Raw genomic sequence first — 23,913 nt, 5'->3', positions numbered from 1 at the left:
ATAATGATGCTGAAAATTCAGCTTTGCGTTACAGGAATAAATTACACTTTATAAAATATTCAAATACAAATCAGTTTTTGTAATAATAAATTGTAATAATATTTCACAATATTACTGTTTCACAATATTATTGTATCAAATAAATGCAGTTTTAGTGAGCATAAGAGACTTCTTTCCGACCTCAAACTTTTGAACACTAGTGTAGTGTATATTATTTTAATATCAGCAATTTATTTGTTATTGGCCATTACATGTAAAAAAAAAAAAAAATTGCTTTGCTTATTTGTGTTAGCCAGAATTTTTTTAATATCATCCTTAACATACTCTAATTCTTTTTGGCTTCTCTGACTATAACTCTTTTATTTCACTGTTCTTTAACATCTTGTAGTATCTCAGTAGCAAATCTGGTGGAGACGTCTTGCTATTTGACAACAGCTGCTATTGTTGAAGAAATCCCTTTCAAGTTCTTTGGGTTTAAATGGACTTATTTAAATAATGAGACATTTTTTTTGAGTGGTTAGGTCTTTCGTTTTCTTGCATACTGCTGGGGTGTTGTTAGAAGGGCACATTGCATAAGGTGCCCTCATTCCACTGTGAAGTCCGCCATTGCCCTCCAGAGACACACTCCACCTTTTTCTCAGTATGTAGGGTAGAGACGAGGAGGAGAGAATCTAAAAACTGAATTACATTGTGCAAAATAGGTGATGACATAAGTTAGCACTCATGCTTTTGCTCAAACTCAAGTAGACAGCAGTTAAAGTGTGCATTTCTTTGATAATATATTTGGATTACTTTATTATTAATTTATAACATTATTATTATTATTAATACTTTTTTTATTTCATGTTCTACACAGGGTTTTGCTGTTGCCTTTAGGTCAGTGTTAGCATGTCCTTATTGCCAAATAACGGACAAGTGCAGTGTTTTGTAATCAACTCCTACTACCTCACCTAGTGAAACCTCATTGGCTAGCTAGCTAGTGGAAGTAGCCTGGCATCATGCGTCATGTGATCTCCACCGCCGTGCCAGTAGCCCAGGGAGGGGCCATGTTTGTTTTGGACTGTGAGACTCACACAGATCTAGGACATTGATTTCAAGCATGTTCCATAGATGTGGACTTGTGCGAACGAATGCTGCTGTACTTAACAAGCAGGTAAAGAGAATTAAAAGTTCTCTTGAAGATACTTATCTACTTGTGTTTTTTGCTTTTTCTGTCTGATGTGTATTGATTATTAACCAATTCAGTGTATGTGTACCGCTGCTGCCTCAAGATTGTTCTATCATCTATATTGGGTCGCCTCCACACACACAAATGAGGGGTTTTTAACTGTATTTGAATTTATCAGACCTCCTTCATGCTTCCGAAAGCTTTTAGATTTTCTGCTGAGCTTTGCACCTTCATCCATCGAAGTGTCAGCTATATCTTATGATGTCATTGCTGCTTTTCAGATGGTTCCCTGAGGAAATTATTAAATGTATGTCTAATGCTATAAGAGAGAGAGAGAGATTTAGTCTAATATAATATCTGTCTGTGAACTTTGTGTGGAGCCTCATGCCAAACATCAAATCACGCCTTAAAGGTTGGATTTGCCGCTTGATGTGAACTACATTTAGCACTTTTTAAAATGGACTTTTTACTCTTCCTCGTCATTTGTTGTGGAGCATAAAAGGAGATGTTTTGAGGAATCTTTACGTACTCTTTTACATACATACAGTGAAAGTGGATGGTTAACAGTCATTCTCAAGCTCAGAAAAGCAGCAGAAAACTCTTATTTTAAGTCTTCTGATGTCATATTATAGCTTTGTTTGAGAAACAGACCAAATTTAAGTCATTATATACTGGAAATCATATTTACTCAAGCTCATAAATTGTATTCTTGCATGAGTAACAGGTAAACAAACGACAAAAGTTCAATTGAAGGAATAAAATTGTGTTTTGAACAACATGAGGGTGAGTAAATGAAGACTTGTTTTTATCAGTCATTCCTTTAAGAATACACTTTATAGTTTTATGCTTGATTCATAGATCTTTTTCAGCACAGAGGCTGTGTTTTTAGTCGCACTTTGTTTGTTTTTTTCCCTGAAATTTCATCCTTCTTTCCTGCAAGAAACTCCTCCTCGAGCGTTACTTACCATTCGTATTTACTCAAGGGCAGAGGCTTTTATTTGTGTGTGTTTAATTTCCTGTTTAACTTGTCACAACCCTGTCTTGTCTTCTTGAAACTCTACCTGTTTTCGTTAAGGAAAACCAGATCCGACAACAGAGCTGTAGTTACCGTTGTCACATTTACAGTTCCACAGCAGGGTCATTCTCCACTCTCCATTTCATGCACCGTGTGTTTGCGGTCCGTCTACTTATTACTAATGGATGTGTTTTTGGATGTTTGCCCCTCAGCCCGTGACGCAGACGAGCGGGAGAAGTGGATTCATGCCTTAGAGGGGACGATTCTACGCCACACCCTTCAGCGGGTAAGAGACACATCTAGGCCACATGTACCATGATTACACCTCAGTCAGACAGGTAAAGAATCTTCTCTAAAATATGCTTAAAGACCTCATTACATTTTGGGGGGATGTTTTGTGACTTTCATTCCATGTCTGTTCATTTTGAGGTCATCTATGTGCTATGTGATGTACTCTCCCTAGATGTGTACAGTACAAGTTTTTAATACTATTACTGTTTTTTTATTATTACAATTTTTAAAAACTATAAAACTATTTCCTTTACCAGCTACCAATTGTTTGAGAAGTAAGAATTTTGTAAATGAATTAGGTAAGAAGTAATGGAATTTTCTTTTCTTTTTTACATTTTCGTCAATGGCGTAAATCATTGAGTGTGGTTTCCCCAGGTTATGATGTAATTTTTTATTTAAAAGATGAGTATGCCTCAGGTTTCTGTTTCTGTAAAACAGAAAAGACATTTTGTTGACACATTTCTCGTTTGTAAATTGTGACCGCATAGTCAGTCGAAGGAATATTTTCCTGAAGCAGGGAAATGTGTCCTCCCATTTTGGCTGTTGTTATTAAAACATAATGTGTTTTCAATTCGAGTTTGTGAAAGATTAGCTTTTTTAAGAATCTGAAAACTACAAAGAGACTCCGAGGGTATTGAATGTACTTGATGTGCTGTCAAAGGAAACCAGGACAGGGTATTTTTACTTAGTTTCTCTCCTCATTTTTTCCTCATTACTTGTAAATAATTTTATCATTTTTCAGGCTCACTTTTGTCCTCTACCTCTGTATTCTTTCTCTCATCCTTTCCTCTTAAAGGTCTTTCTGTTCCATCTCCACCTTAGCTTTGTTTAAAAAAAAAAAAAAAAACCTGCTGACAGGCATCTGCGTGTACCTACTCGCAGAATGTGCGCAGCTATCCGGTCACATGATCTCCGACAGCCAATCACAGCTTTGCTTATTCAGCCAGCCCCTCCTGTGCAGCAGATGGCAGATCCAATCACAGCACTGTATTGTGTTTTCTACAGTCTGTAAGCTTAATGCTACTTTCTCTTCTGCTTTTTTTTCTTTTTTTCTTTTGAGGAAGTCCTCTTCCTGGTCAAGAGTGGTTTATAGAACAGCTCTGAGTTCAGCCGACAAGCCAGTAGGTACTTGTTCACCTTATACGCCCCTCCTTTAGAGGGGGAAACTTACAGGAAAGGGTGTGTGGACTGATACTGAAGTGTTTCTGTGAGTTTGGGTCAGATTTGTGGAGGAATGTCCTGCAGTGGCAAGAACCGAGTGAGTATCTTTGTTTTGTTGAAGTTTACTGATGCGTTAAATGGGTCACTCTGTTTGTGTATGAGTGTGCACAGGTAGGGGTGGGTGAGTGTGTGTTTATGAAAGTCGGGAAGCATTTGTTTGTGCAAATAGAGAGGGCATGGGTCACAGTTGAATGCGTGGTTACTTTTCTACTGGCTTGTGATTTGTAATCTCAGCCATATCATACGTGTACGGTCTGTGTTGACATAATAGAGCACATGACTTTAAGTCAGACTTGTGGGTTAGCTTTTCAAATGTGTCACTGGTGGGTTTGTCTCCTAAAATGCACAAAGATAGCCTGTACACCTCAGATGATTCATATTTGAAACAGTTCTCTTTGCAGTCGTGTTAGATGTTCAGATTTTCTGCTATGAGTCAGACTGAAGGAGTGAGTCAATGGGAACTGCTTCCTGTCTGTACAGTCTGTATGTTCAGGTGTGTGTTAACAGCTACCATGTAGCTCTCAGCGTGCCACAGCTTTTCTCTGCCAGGCACAGGATCAAATAATTGTGTAATGCTCTCTGAGGGTCGCAAATGCTTGTTAAGAGGTATTTCTGTAAATTGTTCATGCCAAAACAGCAGATCTCAGGGGTTGCTGGGAGGTGAGATGTTTATGATGCCTGTAGGATATGACTAAGCATATGTTCCTGTACTTCGCTGGTCAAGAATTGTGGTTTAATTCCCAGGGAACATGCATTATGAGAAAAGCGATTGCCTGATACTTATCAGTTAAATTACAAATCAGGTGGTCCCTTAATCAGAAATTGACCCTTATGTTGATTTTTTTTTTTTAAGTTTAAGTTGGAAAATCTACTTAACCTATGATTTTTTTCTTGACATTTTGTGACTTTCTAATTCAAAGTCATAAACATGGCTACAAATTGTGGACACTCTGATTTGTTGTGGAATGTGTGTACAAAATGTATATTACAAGTGTAATGTTTGCAGGTCAGTTTGACCCATATATTTTGTTTGTTTAAAAATGTTTACAGTACTGTTTGTAATATTCACAGTCTATGAAAAAAATGTTGTTAAATACAGTTTTAAAAGTCATATGTTCTCATGTATGTTTTGTAATTTGTGAGAAGTGTTAATGTTTAAGGTTTTTTTTTTTTTCACATAGATTTTTGGTGAATTGTATTGAATCCAATTACAATCCATAACGGCCGTACCCAGATATTTTTATCATAATTCAACGATAATTACCTTTTGGATAAATATGTTTTAGTCACATGGAAGAGCAGCAGTGTAGCTGTTAAGATGCTAGTTTGCCAGAAACATACTATTAAAGGCATAGTTCACCCTAAAATGAAAATTCTGTCATCATTTACTTACACTCAAGTTGTTCCAAACCTGTATGTATTTCTCTCTTCTGGTGAGCACAAAAGAAGATATTCTAAAGAATGTCGTAAACCAAACAGTTCATGGACACCATTGACTTCCATAGTATTTTTTTCCCCATACTATGGAAGTCAGTGGGCTCCATCAACTGTTTGATGAACCATATTCCTAATTTTGTGTTCAGCAGAAGAAAGAAAGTCATACAGGTTTGGAACAATTTGAGGGTGAGTAAATTCATTTTTGGGTGAACTATCCCTTTAACGAAGGTATGCAAAAGCAAGCATAAATACTTGGCAAGGTAAGCCGCCTGTTGAGCGTACTTTCCCTGTGACCTTAACTAACCCCAGTAACTAACTTAACTAACTAACTGTTCTTCTATCTATATCTATGCCAACAGTTTAAACATATATGCTATTGTACTCACTAAACTGTAGTTTATGCATCTGCCTTCTATATTGCCTCTTGCTACAATGCTGAGAATGTAACGTAGATTTGCTAATTGTGTTATGAGTTGTCACAATGTTTCTGGCTTTCATTCCAGCTGTTAATTATTCCTGCCTTCACTGCTTAGGGTGTTAGTTTTAGCAGGACTGAATGTTTCATAAAAACACTCCCATAATTCTCAAATGACAGAGGTACAAATGACCTGTAAGTTAGGTTAGAACAGTCAGGCCATGCCTTCAGAGTGGAACTTGATCTTTAGTTCGTTTTAAAAGCTGCAAAACTCTCATTAAAAGCTTTTATTGTGTTTCCACATACATGCGTTTGCAGTCCACTGAATGAATCACATGGTCTCATACTGATATTCCACTTAACCTTTGATTCCTGAGTGGATTTGCTCTGCTTATGCAGACTTTGACCTATCTTTTTAATGTTTACAATTGAGACACGGTTAGCTGCCCATGGCTTTTCTTCATTTTCCCATGCAGTTCAATTCCATCAATCTCCGCCGTGGAGTCTTTTACGAGGGTCGACAAGAACCAAAGCTCACGGCAGTGACCCCCAGACCAGGAAGTACCTCTCTTATATAGGCTACTGCCTACATTGCCTGTGCCTGTTGCCTCAATATCACCTGGACTAGCCGCTATTAGCTTTAGTCTTTATTCTGATAGTTTAACTGAAAGGTCTAGAATAGCTTAAGGTTATAGTTTTTGTTATGCTACATATAAAATAAGGAATTGTGGTTTGCTGTTCTTATAAAATTTCCAGATGTCTTTGTTACAGTAATAATGTTTAAAACTGCTTAGCTGTAAGGAAACTGTTTTAAGGTTTTAGTGTGAATTCTCTTGTGTAATTCTCCGAATTTGTGTGTGTTATGAGATTAGGAAGGACGTCATGTGTCATGGGAGGGGTGTGATGGTGTAAAGCATGTGGTATAAAAAGTGGTTTATATCCTTAAAGGAAAAAAAAGCTTATTTTATTTTATTTTATTTTCCATGAAAAATCTCTGGTAATTATATAATATCATGGCCACCTATAAAGTCCATGTGTACATATCAGTCATGACAAATCTGTTGAACATCTTAAATGTCTTAAAGATGCAGTAAGAGATTTCTGAGAAAATTTAAACGAACACCTAAAGAAACAATTCTGTGAATATTTGCTAGATGTCTGTTCTGTGTGTGTGCTGAAAAAATATTGTATTTGTACTAGGGCTGCATGATTAATCGCATTTAAAACATTTGCAAAGGCTGCGGGTTTTTTTATTTATTTATTTATTTTATGCGCAGCTTGTCACTTTTTATAATGTGCATTTGAAAAAGCAACACACGTCAAACATCTTTCCAAACATGAGAAGCATTTATGAATTTCCTGTCCAACAAAAGACATTTAATATCATGTTTTTACTCAAATCACTTCATAATGTCAGTCGAGTCGAGTGTTTGAAATAACATCCTTCTGTGAGATGATGTGACTTCTTACACAGAACAAGGCATAAAAGAATATTATTTCATGGTATTCTATACAGTGATGACGACTGTCGATTAGCATTGCATTATCATGAAAATACCCAAAAGGCATTAAAGGTCCCGTTCTTCGTGATCCCATGTTTCAAACTTTAGTTAGTGTGTAATGTTGTTGTTAGAGTATAAATAAAATCTGTAAAATTTTAAAGCTCAAAGTTCAATGCCAAGCGAGATATTTTATTTAACAGAAGTCGCCTACATCGAACGGCCAGTTTGGACTACATCCCTCTACTTCCTTCTTTAATGACGTCACTAAAACAGTTTTTTGACTAACCTCCGCCCACAGGAATACACAAGAGTTGCGTTTGTAGAGTGTGTTTGTCGCCATGTCGTCGAAACGCTGTTATTTTCATCCCGCAGTCCAATCACCGGGTCTGATTCCGGCTCAAATTGATAGGGTAAAATTGAAGACATGTTTACAATAACACTGAGCGCATGCATCTCCACGTTATGGTAAGAGGCGTGACCTTTCCGGGCAAGATGCGCTAAGCTGCTGTCGAATCACAACACAGGAACCGCTGGCACAATCAGAACTCATTACGTATTTCTGAAGGAGGGACTTCATAGAACGAGGAAGTCATCAGCCCGTTTTTATGACAGTGGAAACAGCGGTATACAGATAAGTAAATTATGTGAAAAATACTGAGGTTTTTTACACGCGAAACATGAACACATGTTATATTGCACACTATAAACACAATCAAAGCTTCAGGGCCACAAAACCACGGAAAACGGGACCTTTAAGAACTCCGATAAACCATAGGCCTATATTGTTGTGTGTTTATTAGTGATGTTTAATCAATCAAAGCATTTCAGTCTTCTGTTTATTCAGCTACAGCGATAGTGTGATGCCCATAGGCATTTCTGGAACTAGTATGTGCGTTAGCTTTCTTCTGGCATATTTGGTTCCGCACATAGTTTCTGCACAAGAGCGCCCTCTGGTTTTCAGATGGAGCCGCATTTAGCCATACTTCACTGACAACTGCAAATCGCGTGCAGTTTATTTTCGATTAATCGTGCAGCCATAATTTGTACATAGTCCTGGCTGTGTAAATAGGATAAAAAACTAAGTGGATCGGACCAATCCTGTATGCTGTTGTTGAATCACAGCGGATTGATGCATACTTGTGCGAGCACTCTGATGCGCCAGCTGTCCTTTGTTGCATAGCATGTGCTATTTTAGGGGCGGAGCAATGAAGGGAGGGGTGTGTTTGTTTGTGTGTCGATTTCAAATATCAACAGAGTTTCTCAGAAATCGCTTACTGTACTTTTAAGTTAATAACTTGTTTTTGTTTCTTTTTTTTTTAACCTTGAATTGCTTGAATCATTGCTGGGTTTTTTTGTAACGATATTCATGTATATTTTATGATCTTGTTTCTTGTGAATTTTTATAACTATTATAGGTGTGCTGTAAGATTGGTAGTGTGCAATTGGTTGGTTGATGGCAGTTTGTGTGTTTAATTGTGGGTTGTGTGTGTGTGTGTGTGTGTGTGTGTGTGTGTGTGTGTGTGTGTGTGTGTGTGTGTGTGTATTGTACGTATGTATTAGGTTAATTATTTAAGCAGCAGTCACTGGATTGTATGTGTCCAAGACAAATTTCCTTCGGGATAATAAAGTTAATCCAATCTAATTGAAAATGGATTAGAAATGTTCTTTTGCAAGATAATGATAATCTGTCCTCATGTCCTAGAAACTTCTGACATATTTGTTGCAGTGTTTGATGGTTTGATGTGCTCCAGATGATGTCTCTGGTTGTTTAATGTTATATATATATGTAATATATCTCAACAACTATCAATAACCGATCACAGCCTTTATTCTGAAGTTCAGTTCAGTCCCTCTCAGGGCCTGATCTCTGTTTATGCCTGTTGTCTAATTGTGTAATTCAGTTAAAGCTGTTAGAGAGAGAAATGTGAACAGGCAGGGAGCAGTTCTGCTCAGTTCCTCTCGAAAGCAGAACGCGACTGAGCTTAGGACACCATGGAAGCTTTTATACACTGTAGAAGGAGTGAAATTGATCCCTCTCACTTTCACTTGCAGGAGGCAGAAACAGGATTCGTTCCCAGCGTTCAGGACTTCGACAAGAAGCTAGCCGAAGCAGATGCGTATTTGCAGATTTTGATCGACCAATTAAAAGTAAGGCTATCATAAGACCTCGTTATGACTCAAAAGAGCCTTGTATTTTGAGTTGACGTATCCATTTTTCACATACACCACTGTCTAATTCCTGTTCTTGTTGCATCTTCTAGCTCTTCGATGAAAAGATAAAAGACTGCAAGGAAGATGAGTCGCGCAGAGTAAGACATGATCGTTTTTCTATATCATTAGAGGTCCATCATTTGTCAGAGTCTTCCTGCCAGACACAGTATATAGCAGAGACGGTCCACTTGTATTACAATAAATGAGAAGAATTGAAACACCCAATATGGCGGCTCTATTTAAGGATGTCCCACCTTCCAAGTAAAAGAGCTAACTGGCTACGTCATGCAAATGAAATGTAGAAAAGTTTTGTGATATCTTGTTTTAGCTTTTCTTAGCCTGGTTAGTGTTGTGCCGAGCTCGTAAGTTAAGCTGTTATCTTGCTAACTGAAAAGATAAATGTTTAATTTAATAATTTTCAGCCTTGGAAATATGTGATATGTAATTTAAAAGACATAAACATTTTCATCATTACGAATAAATAAACTATTAAGTTATTTGCAATCATTTCTAAATAGGAACTAAATAAATATTCAAATAAAGTTGTCTGAACCAATGGATTTGCTTTGAGATGGAATGGGAGGATAGGTAACCGTTATAAAATGATAATTTATTCTGTTATAATTTGCGTATGCCAATTTTATATTGTAAATTGTTCACACGCAGTGAAATGCCAAAGATTCTTCAGATACTAAATGTGAAGCATAACTTTTAAGCCTATTTAGGGGATGAAACTCGTGAGATTGTCATTTGATCTCAGGCTTTCATTTCTGCTTTTTTAGTTTTTGTAAAGGTGCATCTTTGTTTTTAATTCAAGGGAATTTCACAATTCTAACTGAAACTGTCCTTTTCTTCTTCATTGTCCTATACACAGAAAATTGAGAACCTGAAGGACACGACTTGTGTAAGAGCGTCTGCACCTTCACCCTCTTAATGCGTTTTGGGTCGAATTTTTGTAGTGGAATGCATTTTCATTTCTTGCTTTTCTTTTTTTAGAGTATGGTAGAGTCCATCAAACACTGTATAGTACTCCTACAGATTGCCAAGGTAAAACACTTGTCTCTTAACCTCATAACCTGTGTTTTGTCTGCCCTCTGTGTTAATATTTGTCTTGTGCAACCCAACCTGTAATTTTCCATAACCCTGTTAATGTTTATTTTGCCAAGTTTATAAACATTCCAGCAGGTACCATATGGTTTTGAGAGGTGATTCTCCTACTCTAAGGCCACATTCACACAGCAGCAGAATATGGTGTCAGTCTTGTTTTAAAGTGCTAAATATGGTTATGTTCACACGTTGGCCTACACATTTGACGGATGAGCTCGCACCTTGATTGGACAAAAAATAAGAAAGTAAAAATAAGACTTTCTAGTGTTATAGAAGTTGCCATCTTTGATTTAAGTAACTGACTTTGGTTATTCGTTCTTGCAGACAGTATTTGGCTCACTAGCTGTACTATGAATGGACCTTTTGTAAATACGGTTGACAATCCCAAACCCTGACTGTGTGAACGTAGCCTAAATGATTCAGGAGGCTAAAATACCTCAAGTAACCATTGTTATTTGCCTCGAATTAAAGCAGAGACAATTTGCACCATCTTTTGTGGCTTTCTCCAAGCTGTGGAGTTGCCTTATTTCTCAATTTGTGTTTTCTTTTTAAAATTTGAAGGATCAAAGTAACGAACAGCAACACGCAAACGGACTGATAGTAAGTTTTAACATTCCTCAGCAATGAACTAGTCTAAATCAAATGGTGCTACTGTTCTCTCTTCCACTGAAATCACATTTTCTCTTCGGTAAAACTAAACCGAGATGTGCATGACCTTGATCTGAGGGCTCCGCCCACCACATCTACCTCTCTCTCTTTTTCTCTCTGCTTTCATTCTTTCTCACTCTTCCTGTCGGGTAATTCTGGGTCTGTCCTTTCCTATGGCCATAATTTGCAACAAATTTAAACTTCAATAGAGAACTATCTCCGACAGTGTGATTGAACCCAACTGCTCCAACACAGCAAGCATAAGACACACATACTTGCACACAGAATAATCATTGATTTTTCCGTTGTCATACATGCTATTGAACCATGTAGGACAAACGGATGCGGATCTATTACGACCTACCCAGAGGCTCTCATCGGGTCAATAACCGTCAAGGCTAGTGCTGGAGTGACGTAACCACCAATTACATTTAGTAGGCTCAAAAAACCAAATGTAAAATTCATATATAAAGTTTGATGCACATCATAGAAGTTGTTTGAGCATAAAAAGTTAAAAAAATGCAAGCGATAATTAAGGGACTCAAAAACCAAATGTTGTGTGGGATTTGAGTTTCTTCCCTCTGAATCTGTGATTGTCTTTTTTGCCACTGACCTGAGTGTCTTTGCTTCTTGATTTAATCTCATTCTAGTGTTTATGTATTTACTGCAGAGCTCTAATTGCTCCAATTGACTTTTAATTAAGAGCAGCAGCCTCTGTTGCGGTACAACAAAACACGGATTAATGAGAACAATAAATAATTGTGATTAAATTCTTTAAAATTCCCTGTCCAAACTTATTTTACTCCACTGCATGTGTTTTTTTCCCCTTGTGTGTTATCATGTAGAGTTACCTCACCACTGTGTCCTGTAATGTCAGTGTTTCACTGTGCATGCTGGATAGAGATTATTTATCTCTCTGCCTTGCTTGTTAAGTGTGTAATACTAAGGATTATGGGCTGGTCTTGTCATCATGGGCGCAGAGCTAAATAGATTTGTGTCTGAGTCTGTGCCGACTGACAGATGCTCAGTGTTTGGTTACCATAAGGCAGAGATTGACAAGATTTTTTTATATATATATTGAGAAGATTCAGTGTGCTGGACATGGGCCACAGCTGTGAGGTTGCTCATTTGGACACGGTGCATTATAAAGCACTGAATTGGATTCGATTTACTTCAAATCTGTCTCTTGATTTATTAAAGCCTCATTGACTATTTCTCTGTCTCTGTGTAGAAAGAATGTGGACACACAAAATAGTTAAAGACAACATGAAATGACATTAATAATGCATGTAACTTCTATAATATGACATATTTCTCAGTGTACTCAATGTCATACTTGGAGGGAAATAATATAGAGCAGTCTCTAATGCTCACCAAGGCTGCATTTATTTGACCAAACATACAGTAAAAACAGCAATATTGTGAAATATTATTTCCATGTAAAAAAAATTGTCTTTTTGAATGTATTTTAAAATGTAATGTATTCCTGTGATGGCAAAGCTGTATCCACGCATGCACAGGTCCTTTATCTTTGCAAGTACACATGTAAATATGTGAACATGAACACCAAATATTTCTCTTACTTTTGATCACCCTCATTCATTTTCAATGGTCATTTTTGACCAATAAAAGCTCAGATCAATGAGGCCTACAAGCAGTCAGTTTCAAAAATAAATACAAAACCTGTCCTAATTGAAAGAAAACAAGTTGACAAAAAGATTGAATGCAATATTTGGTGATAATATAGCATAAAGACATATTTATAAGCTTTTTAGGCCAGGAACACCACAAGTGTAACAAGGTGGGGAGGTGGGGGGGATCCCAAAAAACCCCAAATAAATTAACCTATGAATTTTGGAGAAGTAGTTATACCCTGTGTGAGGGAAGTCAGTAGGTTTTAGTCCAATGGAATAACATTTTCGGGGAAAAGAAATCCTCTCCGGGTCAAAATGACCAGAACACGAATGCTTCCTAACTGAATAGATGTATACATTTCTTTAAAAAAAAAAAAAAAATCGTACTGACCCCAAACTTTTGGACGGTAGTGTAAATGGTGTTAATTTCATTATTTCATTTTGTCTTTAATAATAAATAATGATGTTTTTACTGTTTCATGAAGGAAACCAGAGCAATAAAGAGTCCACTAAAATAAAATTAATAAATATCTTGAATGTCTGAATATATCACTTACTCAGTAACCAAATGGATATTTTCATTTTTTTCAGAACCATAAAAAGGATAGTTCACCCATTTACTTCATTTATTTACCCTCATTTTGTTCTAAACCTGTATGACTGACAAAAGGAAAAAGTGTAACCTGAAAGTTCATTATATTTTCAAAGAGCGTCCTTCTTTTGTTTTCCATAGAAGGAAAAGTCAGGATTAGAACATTAGGGTGAGTAAATGATAACATAATTGTCATATTCGGGTGAACTATCCCTTTAAACACTTTTAGTAACTGAATATCAGTCCTTGATGTTCCCCTGATGATTTCTGTGATAGTTGGGTTGGGCATTGAGAGTGAAAACTCCTATGAGAGGGTGTATTTATAACATGTTTTCCAATGAGAGCTGTGTTTTGTATCATGTCTGTGGTTCTCTGCAGAGCACCATAAACCCAGTGGATGGGGTATTCCAGCCTACCCCTCTCAACCCCTCTGTAGTCAGTGCCAGTGCCATGCCAACGCAGACCACTCTACCCACAGGTGAGCTGTCTGTTTCTGCATTTCTTTCCTTAATGATATTGTATGCGCTTATTTTGAAGGCCTCTTGGCATTTGTAGTCCATTGATTTGGAAACTCGGAAATTAGATTTGGTTTGCAAATTTTGTGTGCATTTTTTCGGGCAAAGGGCATATGAAGGGTGTGTGTTCATCCATAGATGGAGCTCAGGTGTGTAAAACGGAACAGAGGCCTTCTTCTTTACCTGTGGGCCCTGTTGTCACGGTGATGGGGAGCCTTCAGACTCCCACTCCCAACAGCACAGGTACGAACCAACAGTCGTGAAAGTAAACACATAAATCTAGAGGGAATCTTAATATATTAGAAAAAAAAAACTTTATTTTATTTATTTAAACCAATTTTAATCTAGTTTTAATCTAATTTTAATGGAATTTTATGTAATATAATAAATGTGTATATATAATAGATATATAATAATTTAAAAATAAATATAAAAATTTAATTTGTATTAGCATATTTTATAGTACAGAAGTACATTTTCTGATAGTTTCTCATATATATATATATATATATATATATATATATATATATATATATATATATATATATATATATATATATATATATGATATATGATATATTATTTACGTTATATTATCGTGTTACTCTCTCCAAAAAAAGTAACTAATTGCTCCCTAAAAAAAAGTAAATTGTTACTTTTTATGGAAAGTAATGTTACATTTTGCGTTTCTTTTTCTCACCTATACTTGGCTTGCTTGATTTGTTTTTATTAATAAAATAACAAAAGTTCTATTTTTGGCAAATGTCAAGGCCCTTTCACACCAACAGTGAAATGACGCCGGAGAGGAAGGTTTAACACTCTTACTTCAGCAATAAAAACAAAAAAAGAAACACAAATGTGACCCTGGACCACAAAACCAGTCATAAGTCGCACAGATATATTTGTAGCAACAGCCAACAATACACTGTATGGGTCATGGGTTTATGCCAAAAATCATTAGGATATTAAGTAAAGATCATGTTCCACAAAGATATTTTGTAATTTTTAACCAAAACTTTTGTGAGTGGATATGCATTGCTGAGGACTTCATTTGGACAACTTTAAACACGGTTTTCTCAATATTTTGATTTTTTTGTGTGTGATTGATTTAATGTGAGTTGAAGCTGTATTCCTGTAGTATTCCGCTGCAGTGGGGATGCAGGCAGAGCTGTTCTCTGCAGTCAGGCTGTTTTCCCCTGACTGTCATTAGTGCTGGATACAGGGGCTCAGAGAGTCCAGCTTCTGCTGAGGCAGTGCAGGAAGAGCTGAGCTCAGCAAAAACACAACCGATCGGTAGCACTCTAGACAGCAATGCAGGAAAATACACATAAAACAGTCAAGAGCTCAAAAGTGCAGACTGTGAATCAGGATTTCCATTTATAATCATGTCGAAAGTGCTTGCTTTGTAGGCAGTGCTGATTTAATTGGACTTTATTGAACATCTGAACAGTAGGACTGTTCTTCACTGTCTTATGTTCTGTTCAGAACTGTACTGTCTTATCAACACAACCAAACATTTTATTTATTAGGCTGACAGCATCACAATTATATCCATGCTGTGTCTTACTAGCTTACAATTGTATTGTAATTATTAGCATTTTTAAAGATTTTAATATCCTCAATTATTCCAATAATAAAAATACAATTAAAACAGTAAAAATTGAAAATCCAATAAAAATGTGCTAATAAAATATGCATGTATGATAAAATATTTTTTTATTTTATTACATTTTTAAATTAAAATATATAAAATTATTACATGTTTTCATTGATATTTAGAAGAATATTCATATGTAAAGTGTGACCATGTTTTTTTATAAAAGTGTCACTGGTAAAATGAGGCAGTGAGGATTGATGTCATGGGTGTACATTTAAAGTATTTGCATAAGAGTGATTGACAGTGAGGGTGGGCATGAACCTTGTCTTTGAAGCTTATTTGAATATGCATGTTTTGTGGCAAACAGCATTGTTGGGTCCATTAATTAGGCCTATACACAAAAAAAGTGTATTTCACACTGTCAATGTGATGCGTACGGGATGTCTGACATATTGCCATTTTTAACAATCAGTTTAATAGTATATTACTAAGCATGTAGATGATCTTATCGGTCATGCTGTGTATTTGAAAACCACTTGCCAGCCACATATGCAAAAACATAAAACCTCAACCCATGATAGATGCTATACTGACCGTCAGCTGTGGTGTTGTTTAAATAAGTGTGGTTAGTCTTAGTTCCTCAACACATTCACATTTATTCTCACATTTATTGGTTTAATTTTCTTCTTGTGGTTTCAGGGAGTGGTCCTTCAGCTCCCAGCAGCAGCGTGACTTCACCCAGTCACATGAACTTACCGCCCCACACTGTTCCTGATTTCTCCTATTCCAGCAGCGAAGACGAGTTTTACGACGCAGATGAGTTTTATCAGAGCAGCACCTCACCGAAACACTGCATAGAGTGAGTTAAACACACACCGCATTGAAACACTGAGTAGTCTGAGTAATGTGCATAAACACACAAATACTGCATCAAAACAAAACATAAAACATGCAAACATACACGTATATATAATTAAAACTCACTAAAATACTGCTGCACAAGTAAATTATAGTAGCACCTGCCCACGTGCACATTAAGTAACACTGCATAATGTGAAAACAATACTGCTTGGAGATAAACACACTCACACTCCCCCGCACTATTTACTGCAAACCAAAAGAAACACACTGACCGAATTAAAACAGTACACAGACTCAATTACACACACAAACAATATCTTACATCGCTACATAATTTATTCTGGAATAACTGACATTATTCTTCTGTCCCTATGTAGTCCGAACAGAACATCTGCTGTGACCCATAAAGACAGCACAGTCCTGAAACGGCCAGACACCAACGAATCAATCAACTCCTCCATGTCGAACGGCACCACTGATGCAGGTACACAAAACACACATACACATCCTTCACAATTAAAGGGGACCTATTATGCCCCTTTTTACAAGATGTAAAATAAGCCTCTGGTGTCCCCAGAGTGTGTATATGAAGTTTTAGCTCAAAATGCCCCACAGATCATTTTTATAGCATGTTAAAAATTTTTAGGGGGGTGAGCAAAAACATGATGTTTTTGTGTGTCCCTTTAAATGCAAATGAGCTGGTGCTTCCGGACCCCTTTCAAGAAGAGGGTGGAGCTTCAAGAGCTCATGTTTCGGCACACCGGCACCAACAAAACAGGACAATCTCACGCACTGAAAATGAAGTCACCTGAGTGTACTGTGCATAATAAAGGCGCGTTTATGAATTATGCAGACTGTTAGCATTGCGGGATAAAAATAATGACCTAGCTCTTGTCTCCTGGTGCCTTCACGTGCCATCAGAAATTTCATTATTCCGACTTAAGACATCATTACGAAACTCGTATTTACGATAATTCTGATAGCACATTAGGGCAGCATCAATGAAAAACATAAAGAAACAATGTTAGCTTTAGCAACATTAGCAATACAGACTACCGACAAGCTTTCAAAAATGTTATTTCACTTTTAATTATGTGTTTGTGTTTCATATTTGCTGTTTGCCAAGTTCATTGATTGCTGTGTATTTTTCTCAGATCAGTTTGACAGTCATGATGAGAGAGATGATGATGGCGAAGGTGAATCTGTTGAAGAACACAAAAGTGTCATCATGCATCTGCTGTCTCAAGTGCGACTGGGCATGGATCTCACCAAGGTAAACACAAACAGCCTTCTCTATTTTTATATTCTCTCCTCTTTTTTTTTTTTCCCCCTCTATAATTTCTACCTGCAATCCATCTTTGTCATTCTCAGGTCGTCTTGCCGACATTTATCTTGGAGCGGAGGTCGTTGCTGGAAATGTATGCAGATTTCTTTGCACACCCGGATTTGTTTGTAAGGTAATGCTTGTGCTATCTCACATCTGTTCTACCATATGGACATATGAATGATTATAGCAGCACTGTCATTACTGATGAATTTAAAAGTAGCAATGCTTTTACAAAAAATATTGTAAAATTAATACTTGACTACATTTTTGAGTAGCTTGACAGTAACTGGCCTGGGTTTTTTTTTTTCAACCAGTAGCAGTGTAGCGTGGCAGAATATTACATTGCTATTTTATTAAATTGCGCACACAGCTTTGCAACCAAACGAGCTGAGAAAATCAAAAATGTGATTCGTTTTAGCAAGTTGATTTGTTCGGACTGTTCATTTAAATAAACTGTTTTTATAAATTAGTTTGGTTTTATTTATTGTAAATGTATTAATAATAATAGATATACTTTTTGTTTCAGATAAATGCTGCTTTAATCATATAATCTGATAATTAGATAATTTAAAAGATATTGTCCTCTTAATTTGTCTTTTCTTAATCTATTTTATATATTAACTTGTATCATGTTGCTGCTCTAACGTATGAATTTCCTCGATTGGGGGATAATAAAGTTTTATCTAATCTAATCTCTTATGTACTGTATTTAGCTACCTTTTGTTAATAGTTATTGAAGCTAAAGAGTTTTAGTAAAGGGAAGCTTCCCTATAATTGAACTACTATAAATTATGAGCAGCTTGTAGTTTGACAAGCTACAGTTTCAAAAAGCTTCCGCAAAAAACGGCCAGTTTCACCTGAGCTGCAGCTCACAACTCTTTTGATTTATTTCTTATGTTATTTTTCAGTCTAATCAGGATTAACTATTTTTTTTTATTAAGCACTGCTTAGTTTTTATCAATATTAAAACTTAAGCACTAAACTTGTGATTGATTACTCTGGCATGTTTTGCAGTATTGCGGAGCAGCAGGATCCAAGGGACCGCATGGTGCAGGTTGTAAAGTGGTACCTCTCAGCCTTTCACGCTGGTCGGAAAGGATCTGTGGCCAAGAAGCCCTACAACCCCATTCTGGGCGAAGTGTTCTTCTGTCATTGGGACCTGCCCTTGGAAACAGAGGATCCTGCTGCTTCTGTAAGTGTGTTTGTAGGTCTAAAAATAGAAAATTTGCATTACATTCTGTAACAGATTTGGTGCCACTCCCTGTAGTGTAATTTTTCTTTTGCTCTCTCTGTCTTTCTCCCTCGCTCACCATCTGTCTTTCTAGGAGTCTGTATCAGATGGGCCAGTGCCGTGGAGTAGCAAAAACAGTGTGTCATTTGTGGCAGAGCAGGTTTCTCACCACCCTCCTAGTAAGTGCTCAACTAACTAATCAATAACTTTATCCCTGACAGTAGGGCTGGGTGATATAGCCAAAAAATGAGCACGATAGAATTTTTAATATCAATCAAAATCGATAATTATCACGATAAATGTCAAATCTTTATTTTTCATTCAAGTTTAAAAGTGAAATTCCTGAGTGAAAGTTGTATAAACCAGACCGTTATTTGTGGCTTTAATACATGTCAACATTAATAATATAATACATTTCAATATCCTGCATTTCTGCCACAATACCATGGTTACAGTTTGTGTTACTACAGTAAATACATGGCAAATGATGGTGGTTTGTAGGTTGAAAAGCCTTCTAACTGGATCATTCATTTCATAACGTTTTACGTGTTTGTCAGTACTGTTGAGAATGTTAGGGCTGTTTCATCTGGTTTAAACTAGTTTAAATCACAGAGATTCAAGCGCTTCTCCCTGGATCTCACAGCGCTGTTTAGTGGTTGCATGATCGAGACTAATCAGAGAGTAAACGCATCTGCTCTAGTAATCTCACGCTGCTTCCATTTGAGCCGAGCAGATAAATTGTCCGTGTGGCTTTTGGTACATGATATTATATTGAACGTTTATCAAACTTTATTATCATTTTATCAAGGAAAATTATATTGTGATTAATTATTGTTATTGTTTTATTGCCCAGCCCTACCTGAGAGCAATAGTATGTCAAACTAATTAAATTTATTGCCACCAGAAAGAAAATAGTTCTAATTTACAAGTTACCAGAGATTTTCCTAATCTTAAATCTGTTACTGGTATTAAAAAGTAAAATAATTACAATTGTGTTTAATTATTAATTTACTTTATTTAAAAAAAAAAAAATTATATATATATATAGAAGAAGTTTTGTAAAAGAAGTTTCGTCTGCTCACCAAGGCTACATTTATTTAATTAAAAATACAGTAAAAAACAGTGATATTGTGAGATATTATTACAATTTAAAATAACTGTTTTCTATTTGAATATATTTCACAAAGTAATTTATTCCTGTGATGGCAAAGCTGAATTTTCAGCATCATTACTCCAGTCTTCAGTGTCACATGATCCTTCAGAAATCATTCTAATATGCTGATCTGCTGCTCAAGAAACATTTAATGTGTACAATTGTACAAAATATTTGTGTACAATATTTTTTTTCAGGATTATTTGATGAATAGAAAGTTCAAAAGAACAGTGTTTATCTGAAATCTAATCTTTTGTAACATTATAAATGTCTTTACTGCCACTTTTGATTGATTTAATGCATCCTTGCTGAATAAAAGTATTCATTTCTTTAATTTCTTTTCAAAAAAAAAAAATAAAAATTCTTACTGACCCCAAACTTTTGAACGGTAGTGTATAATGCTACAGAAGCTTTGTATTTCAGCTAAATGCTGTTCTTTTGAACTTTCTATTCATCAAGGAATCCTGAAAAAAAAAGTACACAACTGTTTTCAACATTGAAAATAATCATAAATGTTTATTGAGCAGCAAATCAGCATATTAGAATGATTTCTGAAGGATCATGTGACACTGAAGACTGGAGTAACGATGCTGAAAATTCAGCTTTGCATCACAGGAATAAATTACTTTGTCAAATATATTTAAATACTACACAGTTATTTTAAATTGTAATAATATTTCACAATATTACTGTTTTTTACTGTATTTTTAATTAAATAAATGTAGCCTTGGTAAGCAGACGAAACTTCTTTTAAAAACATTAAAAATCTTAGTGGTTCCAAACTTTTGGACTGTACTGTATATATATATTTTTTTTTTTTTTTTTTTTTTTTTACATAATTTTATCATTTGTTACAAAATGTGATGATCGGTACTGATGTCTTTTTGTCCTTTTTCAGTATCTGCGTTTTATGCTGAGTGTTACAGCAAGAAAATCCAATTCAACGCCCACATCTGGACGAAATCAAAATTCCTTGGAATGTCAATTGGTGTCCATAATATTGGTCAAGGTAGATAAGGACATTGTTCAATTGTGATTAATAAACATCAGTTCTATTGCTGTGTTTAATTCTCCTCTCCTGTCTGCTGTAGGTTGTGTGTCTTGTCTTGAATATGATGAACACTATATTCTTAATTTTCCCAATGGCTACGGGAGGTAAGAATTTTTTGATTGCGTCACTTTTATCAAACTTGAGATTTCTAGAGGAAGAAGGAGGCATCTCATCCATCTCCCTGTTCTCCTATAGGTCAATCCTCACTGTTCCTTGGGTTGAGCTGGGTGGAGAGTGCAATATTTCCTGTTCCAAATCTGGCTACAGTGCCAATATAGTTTTCCACACCAAACCCTTCTATGGAGGAAAGAAGCACAGGATAACTGCTGAGATATTGTAAGTCACAGTGTTACTTTCCATAAACTCACTCATTAACACTGTTTTATAGCAGCCGTGAGCAAAAGTCAACAGATTCTAAATGAATAAATGTCACTTAATTAAACCGCCGAGAATTTTTGATGAATTTGATCAAAAAATTCTGAATTTGATGAGTTTTCTTCAGCTATTATGGTGAAATCATGCAGAAAGAAATCAAATTTCTATGCAAATGCAGGGCTCCAGACTGCGATCTTTTTTCTTGCCGGTGTGAATAAATTTTGTTAAACGGCAAACAAAACAAAAGCGGAACGAAACCGCACTTCTCGTTTGAGCTGCGCTGCATGGACCTTTTATCAGCTCGGACCAATAATAGACAGTGCAGCGCAAGCTCATAGCAGGTTTACTCGTGGGCCAATCTTGATCACGCAGCACCGTTACTACATAGTGCTGGGAGAACCAGTGAGAAAGCATTTGAATTCACTGCAGTATTAATAACATTGCTGTGAGATCTAATAAGAAGCATTCAAATTTGGTGCAGAATTCTGTTATAAACCATATCAGATGCTGACGTGGAAACCAGGAGAAACATTGTGCCATGAGCAAACAAGTTATAGAAGGCTTTTCAGTCTACAAATCACAAACCTTCACCATGGATTTAATGTAGTAACACAAACTGTAACCATGGTATTGTGGCAGAAATAGTCAAATGTTTTTACATTATTCATTTCAGGGTTCGTACAACCTTTTGAAAGTGAATTTTCAAGGACTTTGAAGTGCTTCACACTTTTTCCAGCACTTCAAAGCTTTAAATATTATCCAATTTAAATGTTATTTTTAACGTGATGACCATAAATTAAAAAAAAAATATCAATCTATCTTTCTATATAAAAATTAGGTTTTTACATGTTACTGCACTTATTAATGCAAAACAAAAGTCATTTTATGATTAAATTACCTGTATGATTTAAAAAATCCCAAATCAGGTGCTGGTGCCACCGCTGGTAGAACTTAGTGGCACCACTGCTACTGCTCTCAAATGTTAGTCTGGAGCCCTGAAATGCATCAAGCATCTGATATGCGAAGATTAATGTCCATATTAATTGAGAATATTTAATAATATCCTATTATTGTCCTTTTTTTAGTGCTCCCAATGATAAGAAGTCATACTGCTCCATAGAAGGAGAGTGGAATGGTGTGATGTATGCAAAATGGGCTACCGGGGTAAGTTTGAACGCTAGAAAACAAGAAAAGAAAGTACATTCAAGAATAAAATTGAAGTAACATAGTTGTTTTCCTCTCAGGAAAATGCTGAATTTATTGACACAAAGAAATTGGGCATTGTTAAGAAGAAGGTACGGAAATTGGAGGACCAGTTGGACTATGAATCCAGAAGGTGTGTAGGCCAGATTTTTCTCTGCTTTCTAAATGTTGTCTTCTTCACAGAGCCTCTAAACAGGATTTGCCGCAACGTGAAACATCTCCAAAATCCATTTTCTCTTAAGCTATGGTGCAGATTCAAAAACTTTTTTAATTTTAGGCTTGACTCCGTGACAAGTCGTGGGTAACCACCAGCGTAAAAAAAGCCATTTGAATTTTGTGTATTTAAGAATGAACTTTAATCCCTCAGGTTCTTAAATCTAATTTGTATTGCTGAATGATGTGTCTTATTTTCCCGCTTGATCTGGGAGGGTTTTAAAAAATGTGGAAAGTCCACATTGAAAATCTGCGGTTGAGATTTCCATTTAAATATGGCTATAGACAAAGTTTTAGGATTTTGCAAATGTTTTTAATTAAACGTTATTATGTGTAATAACTTATTCTAATAATTGTTATTCCAATAAAATAATCTGTAATGGAATAACCTGCATTAAATTAGAAAAATTCATAATAGAAGCATTTTCACTAATGGACTTTTGGACCCCACAGTATTTAATTCCCGGTTCAGTCTGCTGATCTTCAAAAGGCATGGTTATTTTTGTGATGCAGCTCCTCTGGGGAACTGCAGAAGTGATGTTTTTTTCTGCTTGGGTACTTCTGTGAGATCATCTGATGCAGTCTGTTGTTATTTCTCTGTCTGGCTGTCAGTTTGTGGAAGGACGTGACAGTGAACCTGAAACTCAAGGACATTGATGCCGCGACAGAGGCCAAACACAGGCTGGAGGAGAAACAGAGGGCGGAGGCCAGAGAGAGGAAGGAGAAGGAAATGCAATGGGAGACAAGAGTGAGTGTGCTTATGTACACGCATATCTGGAGGAGAAATGTGCTGTGAGAAATAACCAGATTGAAATATGACTAAATATGATAAATGGTGCTTAATTGGTTCCTGTTGCTTATTACAGCATGTTACCCATGATGCACATAGCTGGATGTTTATGGAGCCCAACAGTGCCTGATAGTTTTTCAAATTTATTTACTCTAAACATATTTCAGCTTTTTACCAAACTAAACAAATCAGCAATTAAACACATTTTTCTGTAAAATTTAGTTAAAGTCAAATCACACTAACCTATGGTTTCTGTAGAAGCATATACCATAGTTTAACCTTTGAGCTTATGATAGGCCTGTGTTATTCCCAGACTGGATGGAAACTACTGACTTGTTGCGAAATCTGGGAAAAGG

General features: G+C 36.1%; 1 protein-coding gene across 5 annotated transcripts in view; it reads left to right on the top strand.

Moving 5' to 3' along the window:
• The window catches only part of osbpl9 (oxysterol binding protein-like 9), a 36,997-nt gene that overhangs the window by 9,854 nt on the left and 3,230 nt on the right, over window positions 1–23,913 (top strand). For 2 of the 5 annotated variants that reach the window (XM_048208693.1, XM_048208695.1), the window contains 20 exons: window positions 2,396–2,469; window positions 9,102–9,197; window positions 9,311–9,358; window positions 10,135–10,164; window positions 10,257–10,307; window positions 10,929–10,967; window positions 13,620–13,719; window positions 13,895–13,999; window positions 16,053–16,212; window positions 16,592–16,698; window positions 17,369–17,487; window positions 17,586–17,671; window positions 18,556–18,733; window positions 18,867–18,951; window positions 20,824–20,934; window positions 21,017–21,080; window positions 21,172–21,312; window positions 22,437–22,515; window positions 22,596–22,687; window positions 23,380–23,515. In XM_048208693.1, the coding sequence (XP_048064650.1) occupies window positions 2,396–2,469; window positions 9,102–9,197; window positions 9,311–9,358; window positions 10,135–10,164; window positions 10,257–10,307; window positions 10,929–10,967; window positions 13,620–13,719; window positions 13,895–13,999; window positions 16,053–16,212; window positions 16,592–16,698; window positions 17,369–17,487; window positions 17,586–17,671; window positions 18,556–18,733; window positions 18,867–18,951; window positions 20,824–20,934; window positions 21,017–21,080; window positions 21,172–21,312; window positions 22,437–22,515; window positions 22,596–22,687; window positions 23,380–23,515 (1,901 nt within the window). Of the gene's footprint in view, window positions 1–1,005; window positions 1,154–2,395; window positions 2,470–3,473; window positions 3,733–9,101; window positions 9,198–9,310; window positions 9,359–10,134; window positions 10,165–10,256; window positions 10,308–10,928; window positions 10,968–13,619; window positions 13,720–13,894; window positions 14,000–16,052; window positions 16,213–16,591; window positions 16,699–17,368; window positions 17,488–17,585; window positions 17,672–18,555; window positions 18,734–18,866; window positions 18,952–20,823; window positions 20,935–21,016; window positions 21,081–21,171; window positions 21,313–22,436; window positions 22,516–22,595; window positions 22,688–23,379; window positions 23,516–23,913 lie in introns of those variants that run through there. The other 3 variants (XM_048208697.1, XM_048208696.1, XM_048208694.1) reach the window with 3 other exon arrangements.

The sequence above is a fragment of the Megalobrama amblycephala genome, linkage group LG12 (assembly GCF_018812025.1).
Source record: "Megalobrama amblycephala isolate DHTTF-2021 linkage group LG12, ASM1881202v1, whole genome shotgun sequence".
Classification (NCBI taxonomy): domain Eukaryota; kingdom Metazoa; phylum Chordata; class Actinopteri; order Cypriniformes; family Xenocyprididae; genus Megalobrama; species Megalobrama amblycephala.
Note: the sequence above shows the minus strand (reverse complement) of the source record. Positions and strands in the feature narration are given on the sequence as shown.